This window comes from Ochotona princeps, chromosome 9 (assembly GCF_030435755.1).
Source record: "Ochotona princeps isolate mOchPri1 chromosome 9, mOchPri1.hap1, whole genome shotgun sequence".
NCBI classification, from domain to species: domain Eukaryota; kingdom Metazoa; phylum Chordata; class Mammalia; order Lagomorpha; family Ochotonidae; genus Ochotona; species Ochotona princeps.
In genome coordinates this window covers 48,560,985-48,579,053 of record NC_080840.1, presented here as the reverse complement: position 1 = coordinate 48,579,053, position 18,069 = coordinate 48,560,985, and the positions used below count along the sequence as shown (strand labels likewise).

The 18,069-nt window shown below is 38.1% G+C and overlaps 1 protein-coding gene across 5 annotated transcripts in view; it reads left to right on the top strand.

The window, feature by feature from the left end:
- The window catches only part of ASPH (aspartate beta-hydroxylase), a 201,655-nt gene that overhangs the window by 154,596 nt on the left and 28,990 nt on the right, over positions 1–18,069 (top strand). For all 5 annotated transcript variants that reach the window (XM_058668659.1, XM_058668660.1, XM_058668662.1 and 2 more), the window contains 2 exons: positions 364–453; positions 5,614–5,751. In XM_058668659.1, the coding sequence (XP_058524642.1) occupies positions 364–453; positions 5,614–5,751 (228 nt within the window). The remainder of the gene's footprint in view (positions 1–363; positions 454–5,613; positions 5,752–18,069) is intronic.

Here is an 18,069-nt window from a genome sequence, read left to right as displayed (position 1 = left end):
CAGATTTGGAGAGCAAAATAAATGTGAGAGATATTCAGCCAGGGAAATTCTTTGTAATGTTGAAATATAATTGCTGCCACACAGAAGGTATACCAAGCGTCATACTAATTTTACACAATATTCCACTGTTGATCGGCAATACATGCATTGCCAGGTTTACTGGCATCACCTCCTTTTGACTGTGCCTTGTCTGTGTTGACCTCATTGGCAAATCATACTGAGATGCTTTCCTGGTTCTTAGATTTTCCTGTGATGTCGGTAGATGAATGCATTAACAAAATAATGAAATTATTGAAATATAAATCAGTAAATGAAATCTAATTTTTAATATTTGCACAAATACTAGCATGGTTTTCTCTACAGGAAGGAATAGAGTCTGGGGATCCAGGTACTGATGATGGGCGATTTTATTTCCACCTGGGGGATGCCATGCAGCGGGTTGGGAACAAAGAGGTAAGGGGGTTCTGCTATCATGTCCTCTATAACAGGATAGTGGAAGACATTGTTGCTAGAAGGCTACAATTTGAAAGATAATGTTAAACAGATATTCTTCCAGGCTGTGATTTAACTGATGTAACTGTTTAAACTGTTTGAACAAGTCCGGTTTAATGCTACAAAGAATTTTAGAGATCTGGCCTCTGTTATTTCCTCAAAGAAATTAGATAAGTAATTGTCAGAACACCCCACGTGTGTGTGTGTGTGTGTGTGTGTGTGTGTGTGTGTGTGTGTGTGTGTTGATGTCTATATACAAAGAAGTAGATGTTACTCTGGAAAAATCTCTAAAGAAATGAAGAGGTGTCTCAGATATTGTTTACATTTGTTGAAAGAAATATTTAAACAATTTGCCTTGTTTCTTATCTGTGTTTTGGGGGATATGAAATGCAGTTTGTCCAGTTGATTCCTATGCACATTGACACTGATAGTAAACTGTGCATCTTACTTCCTAAAATATTTAGCCCCAAGTTAAAGATGAGCCCTTGCAGTTACAGTAATGACAGATACTGACACAAAAAGGTAGTAGCTAAAAGAAGTTACGTATTTTTGAGGGGATTATGACACTTTTCTGAATAAAATGTCAGCTTGTATAAACATAACATTGAATCATTCATCACCACATTGTGTGTTATAAATTTCAAAAGTTCGTGATATACACAGAGCACTGGTGTTATAGCTCACTTTTGTCCCCCTCCATGGCAGGATTCCCATGCTAGGCTAAACTTCCGTGGAGGGAGACACAGAATCTTTGTGGCCCTTGCATTCCATGTGTGTAATAGAGTGACATCTAAGGAAAAGACAGTTTTGGGTTTCTGAAATTAACAACAACATGGGGCTGTCTAGACAGTTGAGGATTCAGAGAAACACAAGGGTCTGTGATGGGATTATCCCTGCTGGAGCTATGGACCAACTTGGAGGAATAGAAGTTTGGGTGATTAAAATTATTTTCTGTATACATTTGTATTTATTTGTACCTTCCCCTCTCTATCCCACCCATCAGTCAACTAAAAGAGAAATGTTGGATGTATACAGAAATAAAGGAGAAGCGCTTGCTGATGAGTGATCATTTTTAATGCTTTATTTTTTATATAAATGGCTGATGCCTGCTTTAAATAAAAGGAATAACAGACTTGGCAGCAATATCTAACATTGGGTAAATGCTCATGTCTTTGTACCGTGAATATAACTGTCATTGATTAATTTATGTTCAAACATTTCAGAGTCTAGGGCAAAGGCAGATAAAAGCAGTGTATGATTTGCCTCACATCTTGGATGAAAACAACACATCAAGGACAAAGAATTCACTATAAAACACTTGTTAAGGGCTTAGTATTTGAACCTATGGGACTATTCTACCAGCTTAATTAACATTAATATTCAAGGAACAGTACAGTTCTTGAATTTTAAATGTGCACAGGATTTATTCTTTCAAGAGAGCAAAAACAAGCCTATAGAGGCCCCTTCCCAGTATCTATCCAGTATGAGGTGCAGGATGCGAATTAGCTGCCGTACTCTTGAGTTTGCATGTTGGGGAATAGCCACTCTTTGCATTTTTATACATGGAACTCTGTTCCAAGTTCCAAAGAGGTTAGACCCAGGCGAAACCAAGCCACAGCTTCTGTGCTACAGAGAAGGAAGAGAAAATCAGTTTTGAGGAAAAATTGTCTAACAAATGTGCTGAATTAGTACAGATCAGAAGATAGAGGAATACAAACTGTGATAATCTTTCAGGAATTCAAATTCAGGCTTTCCTGTTCTCTCCGTAACTTCCAAATCCACACTCTCACAGGATCTAATCCCCTTCTCCAAATCCACTTTCATGTGTCTACAGCCTACTTGGTGTCACCACATGGGTGTCACAGGGGCAGCTCTCTTGTCTTCTATTCCATTTTCCTCCTGGGCTCCATCCATCATGTGATGATATTGCCAACTTTCAAGAAGCAAGGTGGAGATTAGCTTTAGGTCCTCCTCTCTTCCTCGCTGGTCAGGGCAGTTACAGGGATGCTGCTTTCCGGAGTCTTGGGTGTTTCCCCCCTCAGCTTCCCTGCTCAGGCAGTGTTCATGTGAGTGTGTGTCACCTGCACCTCAAGGATGGCTGCAGGGACGTGGCTGTTTTCTTGCTTGAGTCTCACTTTCTGCTAGATAACCCTATAGTTAGGTGTCCCACACAGGAAAATACAATCCTATGTCTATTACAATGATGTTTGTAATTCTTCATATACAGCCTGCATACAACTTACAGTTAGCCCATGCTCAGCCAAACTGTGGCCCAGACCCCAGCTCCAGGCAGAGCAGATCCCAGCTGGGCCACTTCTGTTTCTGTGAAGTGACCTGTCCTTTCTCTGTTGAAAATCTTCAGTGTACCATTTGTGTTTGTGTGTGGTAGTGGGGATGTAATCCACACGTGGCAATAATTTGAAGAAAGTAGAGGTGAGATGGATGTAAAACCCTTAACGTGGCCCAGCCAGTTTTTACTATGTTAGTGTTTCTGATTAAATGTGAAATAATAAAGAAGCAATTTTCAGCAGTTTCTAACTTCATCATTGATTTTCCAGTAAGTTTTATTTTAAAGGTGATTTTAGTGTTAAAAAAGAAAGCGATCCAGGTGCATTCATTAGGTCCCCTAAACGATTTCTGATGTATGATTTGCACAGTTCTGTTTCTTCTGTGTGTTAGATGGAAGAGTGCAAGCTTAAGGGTGCTGTTGGATGCAATTAGTACCTTGAGTATCAGAAAAGACCTCATCGATATTGTTGTAAGCTATGTGGCTGGCCTAGGTATTCCAGATGGTAAGAGCTAAATTTTAAGATTTTTAACCACTGAACTGGGACTACTATGTTTGCTAGTTTTATTTTCCTCAAAGAAATTTTTGTTTCACTATTCTGACAGTGTACCTAGTCCTTAAAAGAAATTGTTGGTGGCTGAATGGACTGTCAGGTGTTCAAAACGTATCCATTGTAATTATTATTATTTTTCATTTTAATTGAAAGGCAGAGTATATAAAATTCTAAATTGCAACTGGGCAAAAATAGCGGAATAAATTTTAAAGGTAAATGATATTGCTTTAAAAATATCAGACAACAATGGGCCATTTTTATTTTCTGTGTTTTGAAAAACTCTGGCTATAAGGAAGAAATATGACAATAATTAGATATATCCTCTGAAATTGAGATATTAGAATGATAATTAAATCAAAATCAATTTTTAAATGATGTAAAGACAGGAGAGTAGAATGAGTAGTTCTGGATTATTTCAACATTATTTATCTTTTATAAATATCAGATTCACATTGGAAAAGTGAAGAAACATGGAGGTTATTAGATCAAGTGAGATTATGCATATAAATGAAAGTGGTAAACTATAGTGGATTACCGAAAATAGCAGGTGATATTACTATCATCCTTCAGTTTTCTAACAAGAAGGAATTTTAAAGGTGAGTTTAAAAAGATATTTTAAATCTTTTTTTTCAAGTTTGATTTTTATTTTTGAGAAAGGCAGAATTAGAAAGAGAAAGGAGAGAGAGAAAGAAATAGAGAAATTAAATCATCCGTCCACTGGTTCACTCTTTAAATGACTGCAGTAACCACGCCTAGGCCAAGCCAAGTCAGGAGCCAAAAGCTTCATTCGGTTTTCCCACATTAGTGACAGGGACCCAAGCATTGCCTTCCCAGGCACATTAGCAGGGAGCTAGATCGGAACTGGAGCAACTAGAACTCAAACCTGTATGGATGCCAGCATTGTAGGCAATGGCTTAGCCTGTTAAACCACAGTGCTCATCCCAAACGTATTTTTAAATTAATATTTGTTATCATTCAGGTACATCTGGATCCTTGGTAATATTCCAGTTAATATTAAGCACTTTAGTTGTTCAAAATATATTTTTGAAATCATTCTTTTAGATCTATCTTGTTATAATGGAGGGGATAATACTCAGTATGCTATTCAAAGTGCCTTCCATTCTGGAGACAATGGGCATGCATAGGCAGGAAGCCAGTGAGCAGTCTCTATGGGGCTTCTAGGTAGGGCTGCCTCCAAGGGGGTAAGGGGAACAGTAGGGCCAGGATGCTCTACAGCCAGTTGTCCCTGAAAAGGCCAGCCTTCTTGGAGTCCATGTATCAGGTTACAGCAAACCCCAATCCCCACATGTTATCCCTTATGACTGGAAACAAAATATAAGGAATAAAAGTTCCCTTTGGGAAAAAAAATCTAATAGAGGCTATCTCTGTATTTACTGCCAGCTCAAAACAATATTTCCTTTCTGTCTGCCTAATTTAATGGACAGTTTCCACCCTTACCCTGAGATAGCCTTGGTAAAGACAGAAATGGAATGTATGTGTGAAAATAAGTCACTTTCCAATTCAGTAAATGCAAGTGTCTGAAGAATTTACTAAAATCAAAGCTATTCCGTTTTAAAGGGAACATCGAAATGTTAAATGAAAGCTGAAAATAAACATAGTCCACTTTGATGGTGTGAACTTATTCACCTGTTCAACAGATGAGTTCTAGAACTTTTCTGGGTCCAGAAGGAACCTGGAACTAATAGCACATGAATCCAGTATTGACAGAATGTACAAACAGTGAAAATGAAACATGTTCATTTATACTAATAGGACCTAATCAAGAGCTCACTGAAATAGCAGAGTTGTCACCAGATTTCAACAGATTGTTGTAAAAATGTAAGTACCAATCAGGTACTTGTAAAGACCATCTTCAACTTAAATGGTTTAACCTACAAATTGTTCAGCTTCATGATGGTATTAATGCAACATGCATTCAGTAGAATTCACCATGTGGATTGTGAATTTTATCTTTTTCAGTCTAGTGCTGTGCCATCCTGTCCTCTTTGGCGATGCTGGGCAATGACAGTGAACATAGCTCCCAGTCAACCCTAAGACCAAGAAAGGAAATGTGCACTGAGCGGCTGAGCTAGGATGTGAGAGGAGTTAGGAGCATTTAAGTGCACTCTCTGCTTAGATTTTCCGTGTGTGATGAATTTAGTGAGACGAAGCCCACCATAAGCGAGGCAGCATGTGTAATACCTTGGTTTTAGTGACTTCAAAGTGGATACCTTTGTTTCATTTTAAGCATGATATGGAGCACATCCTTCTGTTCTTTCAGGCATATAAGTGGTACGAGCTTGGGTACAAGAGAGGACACTTTGCATCTGTATGGCAGCGCTCACTCTATAACGTGAATGGACTAAAAGCTCAGCCCTGGTGGACCCCAAAAGAAACAGGCTACACAGAGTTAGTAAAGGTAAGTGTTAGCTTAGACATCATCTATACTTCATCTCTGCCTAGATCTGCCTCAGAGTAAGAGAATATCATGGAATGGAATGTCAGGGCTTTTATTTCCAGGGACATTTACAAGCAGTCCTGAGAAAAGGATTTTGTTATCCCACTAGCCTAAGTTTCATTTAAATAATGAAGAAGGTGAGTTATCTGGCTCTTGAACGGATTGGATTCTGTATCCCTTTATTAAGCTCTTAAAAATTATTGAATAGGACAGGCATTTAGCCCAGCAATTATGTCACTGGTTGAGAAGCCCATATTTCATACCCAAGCTAAGCTGTCTCCCAATTCCAGCTTCATACCAATGCAGACCATGAAGCAATGGTGATGGCTCAAGTGGCTGCGCTCCTGCCATCCACAAAGCTCCTCGACTGAGTTCCAGCTCCTGGCTTTGGCCACGAAAAAAATATGAGGAATGAACTTTGAGTACCCTATGAAATTTTTTTTGTTTATATACAGATTAAAACTGAAAGAAAACATCGTATTTATTCTGTAAACATAGCATGACTCCATTAGATGTTAATAGAAATGATTTTCAAAATTTTATAAATTTTATGTCTTTGAGAGAGAGAGAGAGAAATCTCTCACCTGATGGCTCGCTCCCCAAATGCCTACTCAAACAGTACAGAGGCAGGCCAAAGCCAGGAACTGGGAACTCAGTCCAATCTCTCATATCGGGGGCCAGGACATAAATATTTGATCCTTCAAATGTCACCCTCGAAGTCACATATTAGCAGGAAATTAGAATCAGGATTAGAGGCAGGATTCAAGCCGAGGTAGTATAATAGGGGGTAATAATTACATTTTGAGAACAAAAAAATTATGAGACTATTATAGTTATAGTTTAATAAATATTTTAATATCTGGTTTAATAGAAAACAGGGGGATTTTCACGTTTACTTCATATGAAGCCTATTCAGGCAAGCTTTTTTTCAATTATTTAGCTTCTGTAAAGCTCCTCAGTGTGCCTGTGAATGAGTGGGCATGAAAAGTATACATTATCTTTGTATTATTAAGAAAATCATTTTGATCTCTGATTCCCTTTTAGGGTCTGGGGAACCCCAAAGTATTCCTAGACTACACTTTGAGAACTACTTCCCTAAGAGTATAGAAAAAAAAATAAATATTCTAGAAAGTGTAATAACAGATATGCAGCATCTTTATAAAAGATGTTGGTAGATGAAATCTGAACTTTGAAGATCCTCTGCTCTGTGATTTGTGTGTAGACTAAGGAAAAGTTTACTTCTACTTACTAATCTTTTTTCACTTTAGGTTCATTAATGAATTGAGATGCATAAGTATCTCATGCTTCAGTAATGTTCTTTTCTACTCAAAATATTAAGATGTCGTATTTCATTGATTAGATGGGTTTCTACATTGTGGCCTTTGGATTAAGTACCACTTGTATATGGTTTACAGGAAAGCATAAATGACTATATTACTGGTCTTTTGAACACTTGATGTTACTGTGAGAGAAGTGGGATAGGAAGAACAGGAGAGAGAGGATTTTGATGATTCTAGAATGTGGTGATGGATCTGTGAAAGCTTATATTATTCTTTCTTCCCTTAGGTATATGTTTAAATTTTTTAATAAAATTTTTGTAAAGAATAACAAAAGGACAAATATTACATATCCTTTCTGATATAAGACACCCTTCATGCAAAGTATAAAATAGATAGATATAAGATAATTAATTACACACATATATTCTTATAGATGAACTGTATAATGGAGTCTAGTTTACTGGGATGTAAAGCTACATTGTAGTACATATCCCTATTCCCAAATGAAAGCAGGATTCCCAATGTAAAAGGAAAGAATAGCTTGAATAAAATAGATCTTCAGGACTTAACTTTACTGAAAATTTAGTCTATTGGGGAGAAGAGTCATTTTAATGTGATTTCAGTAGGTCTTGGATGACTACATGCTGTACTTCATCATAAAAATGTACTTTATAATTATCATAATCCAGTTGCAGAGTAGGTTGCCATCAGTTGGCATTTGAATATTTTATATATCAGAAAACAATGGGATGGGTGACAATGCAGATTGAATTGAAGTTCTTCCATCTCAAGACAGAAATGGTTTAGAAACAGCATGTCCCTTGGTAGATCTGCTGCATTTAGCCCTGTTGGTGATTCTTTGTGAAGTTCCACCCTCCCTCCAATCTGGTTACATTAAGCACTTCTGGTTTTCTGCCACCATTCCGTCTCCTTTTCTTGTGTTTCTTTCATGTGTGTTTCTTTAATGAGTTTTTCTGTACTATAGCATTTAGGAATCTTTCAACCCCAAATAACAGAACTGTAACTCAAACATGGCTAAAGTACCAAGGAATTTTATGATTTACTGTATGTTATTCAGCTTCCCAATACTACAGTGAAATACCTGACACAAGCTGCTTATGAAGGAAAAAGGTGTATGTGGCTTGCATGTTTGGAGGTTCAGTGTCCCAAAGACATGATGTAAGAGGCCTGGGCAGATTGCAAGGTATTGGCAGCTGGCCCATGACAGATGGCAGATGATGCACAGTGATGATGGCATGTGCCCAGAGGAAGGATCATATGACAATTCAGGAAGCACAAAAGGTTGGTGTCAGGCTCGGGCTTTTATAACTATCACCTGGCAAGAACTCAAGGGGCTTCATAAGAACTGCCTTCTGATAAAGGTATCCCCATGGACCTACGAAACTCCACCTAAGGGTTTCATCTCCTTCCAATAGCACCACACTGAGAGCTAAGATTTTACTTCAGAGGCCATTGCTAAGGCTTCTAAGGCTTTCAATAACCAAGCTTAGCATTCACGTAACTGGAAGCCTGATAGTGGGACTGAGTTCAAAATCGTCAGTCTCTATACTTCCGCCATGGTAAACTTTGTTCTGGATTTTCTGAAAAGAGCTACCAGCTGCAGCTGGAACACAGAGTGATAAAAACCTGAGGATTTTGTGAGCTTGTGGAGCCACCACACCCAAACTGTTAATGCCCTAACAGACCCTTGTCTGTTGGTGATGACCTTGTCAAGGCGGCCTGAGATGCCAAATGGCTGGAACAGGTTGCCTCTCCTTCAGTCAGAGAATGGAGATATTTTTTGTCATCTTGATTCCCAAGTCTATTCAGAGGAACAAAGAGAGGGGATGAGTATGAAGAAGGCAGTGAGGTCATGATCCTCACTGACTTTTCACATGCACCAGGTCCCAGTGATGATCTCTTCTGTTTTCCCTTGCTTATCATTCATTTTCCTTCTTAAAAAAGATATACTTGAATGACAAACTGATTAAGAAAGAGGGAAAGGTAGATGAGAGAGATTTTCTATAACCCGCCAGAGCCCAAATGGCTTTAACAACCAGGTAACCCAGAAACTCATTTTTGTGAATGCCAAATGCCTAAGCTCATGGACCATTATCTGCTACTTTGTGGGGAGATGGGTTAGAAACAGAGCAACCAGAACTCTCTGGTATAAAATGCCAGAAGAGTCACAGGCAGTGGCTTAGCCCAGTGGGTAATGATGCTGCCCCCTTTTCATTCATTTTCCAAGAAACCTTTTCTACTGTGGTTCAGCTAGTGTGAAAATTTCTACCAAATCTATGCTGTCTAAATATACATCTCTTTTTTTTTCTATTCTGTCGCCAGAAATGTTAATATTCAGCATGAAAATTAATTCACTCTTTAATCCCTTGGTTAATATCCCTACACAGAGTTATGTTTCTGTTACGGAACAGCTGGGTCAAAAAAGAATTCCAGTTTAGCAGAGAATGAGACTTACTTGCATGCAAAGCAAAAATACATGTTTGAAAGGGAGATGGGCATGCTTGTGAGTGAGCTACACTCAGCAACAGTCAGCCTCTGGAGGCGTAGACGTGGTGTCTGAGATGGGGAGTAGTTGAATGTTCACAGGGGGCAGTTTTTATGGTAGGATTTGAGTTGTTCCCATTTCTTTGCCCTTTTGTGGAAATCTTGGAAGTGTCAGTGGCATCAGGTGCCATGATGGGAATAAAAGTGTCAGTTATGGTAAGTTTGTTATAATATTATAGTTAAAGGTCATCATGGGGGTGCAGCTGGCAGCCATGTTGGTTGTTTGGGGCCATTACTGCTTTTAAGCAGTGATTTCGCAGAAACTGCAAGTTCCCATTACATAGAAGTGAGTGAGGAGGAGAGGAGGTTGCAGCAGAACACAGGGCTGCAGAAAGAGGCTGCTAATAACCGCTGCTCCTTGCTGGCTGCTTCCTTGCCTACACCAGTATTGGCCAGTGTCTTTGTGTATTCAGATTATGTAACAAAATACTGCAGACTGGGAGATTTATTAGCAATAGAACTTTATTATTCCCGGTTCTGGAGGCTTGGAAGTCCAAAGTACTAGCAGATTCAGTGTTTCTGAGGGCTTCCTTCCAGGGCTCTTGTTAGTTTAATGTCTTCACACAGTGGAAGACGGAAGGCAGCTGTACTGTTGAAATTAGATTAGTGACGATTTGATTTAGGTTTTTTTTTTTTTTTTCAAATTAGAGATACCAGTTCTAAGGCCTAGGGCAATCACTCAGAAAATAACTCAAAAGACTACAATAACAGCAATAGCCAAGCGATGAAATGGCACAAAGGCTTGATCCTGATGCAGACACAGCAATTGTGGCCATTTAGGAAATGCACTGGCAGATAGAGGATCTCTATCTGTTCTTCTGTCACTCTGCCTTTCAAGTAAATGAGTAAATAATATTTTTAAGAAATCTAACATGGATTAGAACAACTAAAACCAAAGCAAGCAGGAAGAAGGAAATAAAGATTAGAGTGGAAGTAAGCACAATTTTGAATGCAACAAGAGAAAAATCATGAAATTTTAAATGTGGTTCTTTGTAAGTAGTTATTTTACAAACTGTTGGAATGACTAAACTAAAAAAAAAGTTATGACACAAATTACTAAAGTCACAAATAAAGAAAAAGTACAATCAACCTTACAAAATTAAAAGGATTATGGGAGAGTATTATGAACAACTGTATGCAAACATTAAATAACCTAGATGAAATAACTTGCTAGAAAGACATAAATGAATGAAACAACATCAAAAAGGCAGAAAATCTGAATAGAACTACAATGGATAGAGACATTATATTAGTAATTTAAAAACCTCCCTGTAAAGATATTCTATTGCTGGATTTCTCAGGGGTTGGAACACTTAGCAATTAGCCTTATTTTATGATGCTGGTCATACTCTCATACCAAAAACATGAATTACAGATCACTAATCAGTCTTTTTGAATATGTGAGGATATTTCAAAAACTTGTAGAAATTGAATTAAATGACAAATTTATTTTGCTACAAAACAATTGAAATTCACACATTATTCTCATAATATACATTTTTTCATACACCTATTAAAAGGTCCCTTACATTGCATGGATTTCAAACTTTTGAGAGTTGATGTTTGTTGCAGTGGTTGACAGTGCTTCAGCTGCCCACATCCTGTGTCAGAGAACGTGGGGTTGAGACCCAGCTCCACTGTGAGTTCCAACTTTCTGCTAATGAGCACCCTGGGAAAGAGACTATGATGGCTCCATTACTGGCTCTCTGCCTCCCACCTGGAAGTCTCAGTCTGGGTTCCAGGCTCCTGGCTTCAGCCTTGCCAGCCTGTGATGTTGCATACATTTCGGAATTGTATCAGTGGATATCAGATCTCTAACTGGTTCATTCTCTCTGCCCCCACTCCCTCCCTTTATTCCTCACTTTCAAATAAATCAGAAAATATTGCATGAAAGTACGCTTCGCTTAATTTCATTTCCCACAAACCTTTCGTCAGGCTCGTTTCGATATCAAAACATTTAATAAGCTGTTAGAATTTTGAATCTAGCAACATATAAGAGGAATTTAAGAAGAATTATACACCATGACTACTTGAAATTTTTCTGATAAATGCAAGTGAAAATATATCAATTCAACAAACGAACTCATGGAGTAAAGAATTAAGGTACTTCCATTGGCAATTGCATTAAAAAAAAGGATAACATACTATATCAGTTTGCCAGGGCCAGTGTGAGAAAAGAATCACAGACCAAGTGACTGAAGCAATAAAAATGCATTTTCTGTCTTTTCTGGAGGCTGAAATCCAAGATCAGTGTGTTGGCAGTTTTGGTTCCTTCTGACTCCATTCTTCTTTCCTTGATCCTGGTAGTTTTCTGGCAAATATTGTTGTCTGGCTTGAGGATCTCTACCTTTCAATTCACATGGCATTTTCCATGTCTGTGTGTCTGTCTCCCATTTCCCTCTTTTATAAGGGCACCAATGGTATGAGACTAAGGCCCTCTCATGTCTTCATTTAACTTCATTACTTCTTATTACTTGTAATCTAATTTCAACAGTACAGTTGCCTGTTATCTTCCACCATGTGAAGGCACCATGAGATCACATTCCAAGACATTGAAGATTGAGATTTCAGGATTCAAATTTGGGGAACACAATTCAACCCCTCAAAACTTAGAAATAAATATTACAATTATCAAACTTAAATGAGGGAAATTAAAAAATATCTAAGTAAATGCAGATATGTCCTCCTATGTTTGTTGACTGGAATACTTGATGTTGTTAAGGTAGCAGTACTTTCCAAATGCATTTGAAGCCTCAACGCAAAATTTTACCTGTCTGGGTCAAATGTTTGGTATAGTGGTCAAGACACCATTTGGGATGCCTGCATCCCCTTTTGGAATGCTTAAGCTTCAGTCCCAGCTTTGCTTCTGGTTCCAACATCCTGCCAATCAATACCCTAGTAGGTAGCAGATAATAACTGCAATTCTTGGGTCCCTGAATACGCAGGTGGGAAACAGATGGAGTTCTCAGCTCCTGGCTTCAGCATGGCGCAGCCTAATCTTAGCCATTATGGACCTTTCAGAAGTGGACCAGTAGGTGGACAAAAATCTCTTTACATTGACTCAGTCTCTCTGCCTTTCAAATCAAATAGAAAACAAAAGCAAAGAACATAGAATTAAAATTTTAAAAAAGAATAGTTACCCAGAGTCTGTCCTTAAGTGACTGTTAGCTACTGCACATTTTCGTTCACATTGTTCTTTGTGTTTCAGCAAGATGGGAAGTGCAGTTTTCTTGAAGACCAGGATAATGTGTAGTTGGAGGCATCATCTGTGTTTTTCCCTTTTATGGAATTGTCATCATTCCCTCTTCCTTGTGTAGCTTAGAATTTGCAACTCTGCCACTGAGGGTTATACAACTCAATGAAAAAATTTAGAGAAAATGTTCCAGTGGAATTTTGTCTTTAGGGTTTATTTTCATTGAATTGAGTTGGTTGCTGCCCAAATCACAAATATGAAAGTGGTAAGTGCCTTTGGGATATTTAACGTAGAAGTCGAAGTAAAAATGGATGAAGGTCTTTGCTGGGATCAGGATAGAAAAGAGCTTTTGTAGCCAGAGAAAAGCCATCAACCTTAAGAGTTTTTGCTCTTCTCTTTTTGAGATTAGCTGTTTGATCCACAGTGTTCCATGGCCAATTTAGAAGTAAATGTGTATGCATGGAAATCACTGTAGTAACGAAATCTAAGAGCCAAGCACAACAGAAAGCTAGAATCTATTCTTTTTGTATTTGCTTTTTTCTTCTGCCAACTCTTCATATTTATCACTGGGGAAAAGCAAAGCTTTCGCATCCTTTTCTGAATTTTTCAGAACCACTTCTGCTAAGCAAACAAGTAGTATCACATACAGGGTTGCCTTTCTTCATATTGTAGTTGTAATGTGGTTGGAACACAGCCCAGTGATGCTTTGTCAGTGATGTGACAGGGCTCATTGCAATGATTGATTAGAATAGCACTCTCTGTCATTTTCCTTCAGACGGTTGCTGTTATTAAGAAATTCATTGTGTATGAATAACTTTGCCTAGACAAAAGTGAGACTTGGACAGTTATGCATTAGTGGTTCAACATTTCTTTCTATGTGATTAAATATTTGAAAGCCTTTACAAACTGCTTCTGAAATAAAATGGATTAAGAAAGAAGCAAAAATGTCAGTTTTACAGTAGAATTAAGCTGTAAACTAAGAGGATTATCAAATGTCTGTGAAAGTAAGTGTCGTAGCATAAAGAAGGGCTGAAAGAGGTTCCCTAAGATTAACATAATAATTTAACCTTATTTTTTTAAGTTGGATTTTAAATTTTGTGGATTCCAGTGATACTTTCACTAAAGATGACAACAAAATGACAATGGGGTCCACTGTTTGATGATTATCTGATTTAAAGGAGAACTTTATAGATGGGACCTCCATAGTTAGTAGCAAATTCATTGTGCTGTGAACTCTGACATTTTGGTAAGTCATTTCACCCTCTATATTTCAGCTTCTTTTTCTTTAAACTCAAAATTATCATATTTCTCTGCCTGTAAGGCTCAGAAAGCAAGAGGCAAAGCCTACCACCATATTTGTTCCTTTGTGCTATTTAGTGTTGAGCCGCTAACATGAGCTGATGCTATTGAGGTGACAGAAGAGGGATGCCAATGACAGTAGTATGGCCAAAGAGCAATGTATTTGACCTTCTTTGAGTCATTTCAAGTTGGAAGGAGTAGTTCCTTCTCAAAGCAAAATCGATGAGTTTTAAGTGTCTGTCAGTGTGAAAAAAGACATGCTTACAAATTGGCCTTAACTCTGACCCTCTTTTGAAGTCTCCATTGAGTATGTGAAAATCCACAATAATTGCAAATTGTGCCTGTAGGCTGTCACTCTGAAGTTCTAAAATGGCAGGTCATGATCTGTGGCTTAATATAGGAGCACTAACACACTGATTGATATCTGAAATATGCACATTTTACGTGCTGTGGATAATTGGCTTAACAGCAAATTAAGTCGTTTGTTTTCTTTATACACAGAATGGCTTTCCTGGTGCCTTTAGGATTTATGCCCATGACTGCAGCTCCTCCAGGACATAGGTCAGAGCATGTTTCTTGGGTGGTAGGAGAGATAAGGAGATGAGCACCATCTCTCTGTCTTTGACTGGTGATGGGGGCTGGCCTCCCTACCTTCTCTGAGTAAGTGTGTATTGAAGAAGCAGGTCCTTGGCCACCTGCTTCCTTGGGACCCTTGGGCCAGGTTTTTCCCCTGGCTGTCTGGACTGTGTCTTCTACCATTCTCAGGAAACAGTGAAATTTAGTTCTCCAGGACTCTTACTTGCTCCAGTGCTCAGTTCCTTCAGTCAGGATAATGAGGTCACAACTGACAGTGGGCAAGCCATATATTTTAAATGAAGTTTCTGACTCACTACCTACCCAAGAAAGCCACCGCTATCTTCTAGAGTCCTTCAGAAATGTTCATGGAAAAAAATGTGTTATGGGAAAAACTGCCTGGATTTTGAAATTCTGTAATATCTTTTCCTTCCAATTTTCTACCAATTTTTATAAACATTTATTATTTTACTTGCAAGTCAAACTTAGAAGGAGATTGACAGAGATCTTCCATCCCCTGATTCACTACTCAAATGGCTATAATGGACAGAGCTGCGCTGATCTGTAAGAGCCCCTTTCAGGTCTCTTACATGGGTGCGGAGACCCATGGCTTTGGTCCATGATCCATTACTTTCCCAGGCGACAGAGAGCTGGATCAGAAGTGGAGCATAGAGAATCGGAACTGTTGCCCATGTGGGATGCCAGTACTATAGTTGGAGCATTAGTGTGCTATATCACTTTGCCAGGCCCTCTAGTCCTTTTTGAAGGACACTCAGTATAAAAGCTCAAGAAGCCAGCTTGCTACATGTCAGAATTTGACAAAAATCTAGTAGCAATCTAGAAGCCAAATATCTCCTGTGGCAACCTTTCAGGATGTCCAGAACTTGATGAGAGAAGGACAATGCTTCTAATATCTGTCCACAGGTTCAACTTAAGCCATAGAGATAGCCAGATATGCTCCCCTGTCCTTAGATGGAGTGTCCTTCTTCTAAACAGACCCCCAGCACCCCCTGGCATCATAGCTATCTGAACCCAGGGCACATTTGACCCTCCGCTTTGTTCCCCTGTGACTCTCCTGACCCTTCCACCTGCCAGCAGCTGACTGCTACAGGCTCTAAATCAGTAGCTTCTGTTTTTCTCATTTGGTTGGTTTTTGTTTATTTTCACAATAAGACATCTTCCACATAAGAAAGCTACTTTATGTTTATATTAAAGCTGAAAAAGCAAAGGAGATCTGATTAGTATGCATGTGAATTAGCGAGAGATTCTTCTTTATGCTGCTGCTAATTTCCTTAGAGGTTTTATTAAAATTATCGCAAAGAGAATTTGCTGTGAGAATGTTACATTCACTATGTTGTTTACTCTGGTTCTATAAGCTTAGTTTAGCACTCACACAGGGCTCCACATGTAGTGTTGCTAGTAGGGCAGAGTATACACTACCCATTTCTTACAAATCAGAATAGTGTAAAAAATAAGCTTGTCATGGTTAAGATTTAAGCAAAGTGATTTTATATCTAAAATATAAACATAAAATTCCTGAAATCATAATTATAAACATATCCTAGCTAACTTGGTAAGATTTTTTTTGTACAGTATAGTATCTTACCATCATTAATTAATTTATTCTAACTCAAGCTTCTTGCATTAACTTTGTCTAGAATGACTTTTGACTAGGCACACATACGCATCTCTAGGATTTTTGTCAACCACCAGTGTCTATGTTTTCTGAGTTCCACCTTTCTTAACAGTCACACACAATTACTCACCCAATCTTGTGTTACTCTGAACAGTAAGGGTACTTGCATTATGTTTGCTTCACATGATAACAACATAGCTCTTGCTATTCTCCATGACTGTATTTTCTGTTTTTCTTACAGAATTATCTTTTCCCATGTAAACATAAATTTATTCCTGTTTCTTTTCCTTCTTCTGTTTGAGCTAGTGGACTTCAAAGTGCACTTTCATATCATGGACTGACTTGTATTTTCCCAGAATTTATGCATTAAAGCTCTAACTTCAATACTTCGGAATGGGGCTGTGTTAGTAGGTAGACTTTTTAATGAGATAGTTAAATTTAAAAGTAGCCAGAAAGATGGACCCTAATGCAATCTCATTCCACTAAGAGGAAATTTGCTCACAGAGAAAGGTACCAAGGATGCACACAAAGACCACTAATCCAAGGTGAGAGGCTATAAAAGAAAACTAAACCTGACAAGCATTGGTCTTGTGCTTATATCCTCCAGAATTGTGACAATGTCAATGTCTGTTCTTTAAAGCATCTCTTATTTTATTATGGCAGCCTGGCAATTGAGTACTATTCATGACTTGCTTGCATAACTTTCTTTATTTAGCCAGGTGCAAACTTTCCTGACTATCTTTGTCAAACTCAGGGATTCCATTCTCAGAATAAATTCTGTTTGTTTTTCCTTTATCTTTCATGTTGAAGTCTCACCCCGAATTTGGATAATGGTTAGCCAAAAGTCCCAGAAATTAAATAGAAGTTGGACATTCATGTAAAAGAGGAGGGCCCAAGAATCCTGGGCTTTGCAGTTGGGTGCATGATCAAGCTAGTGATTGTACTGGGAAACCTAAAACATTAGGGTAGGTGGGTCTGTCCTTCAGGGATACATAACTTCTTAAATTGCCTTAGTCTTGAGTGCTTTTATTTCTTCTCAGCAAGCCCCTCAAAAATTAGTTTCTACCCTTTTGAATCTCCCAAAATAATTACTTCTATTTTTTGTTCAAAAACAGATGCTAATAGTATTAATTTCTCATGGTATCCTTCCCCTCCCATTTTAAAATGTGTGTTCAATTTTTACTCTTTCATTAACATTTTCATGAGACTTCATATGTTTGTGAGGTGGTATTTGATGCATCTGTCTGACCTGGTTTAATTGTTCTTTAATCGTGTTTTCTATGTATCTAATAGTTGATTATTTTTTACTATTTATCTGCTTTTCTCCTAGACTAGATGACCTTGTATAACTAAGACAAACCTATAGTTAACTTTAGAAACAACACCTTACTAGCCTGTAAAATCCTTAACCAGTTCATCAAATGTGTGTTTGGAAGATCATCAAACTCAATGTAATTGTGCTTCCCTTGTTATAGCGATGTGGTAAAGAGTGAGAAGTAAATATGTTTCCACTTTGCACCATTCTCTGTGAGTCCAAGTAGTGGTTTGTTATCTACTTAGTTTCTCTTTGCCTCTTTCACTATTCACTTTCCTTGGAAGAATGCTTCGGTTCACCTCCAATTACATGAGATTCTCAGATAATGATAAGATGATTGCAATACCTAAGCTTGCATGGAATAACTAGTTTTGATTTAATCAACACAACTTGTCTGAGCTTCAAATATTTTCTTCTA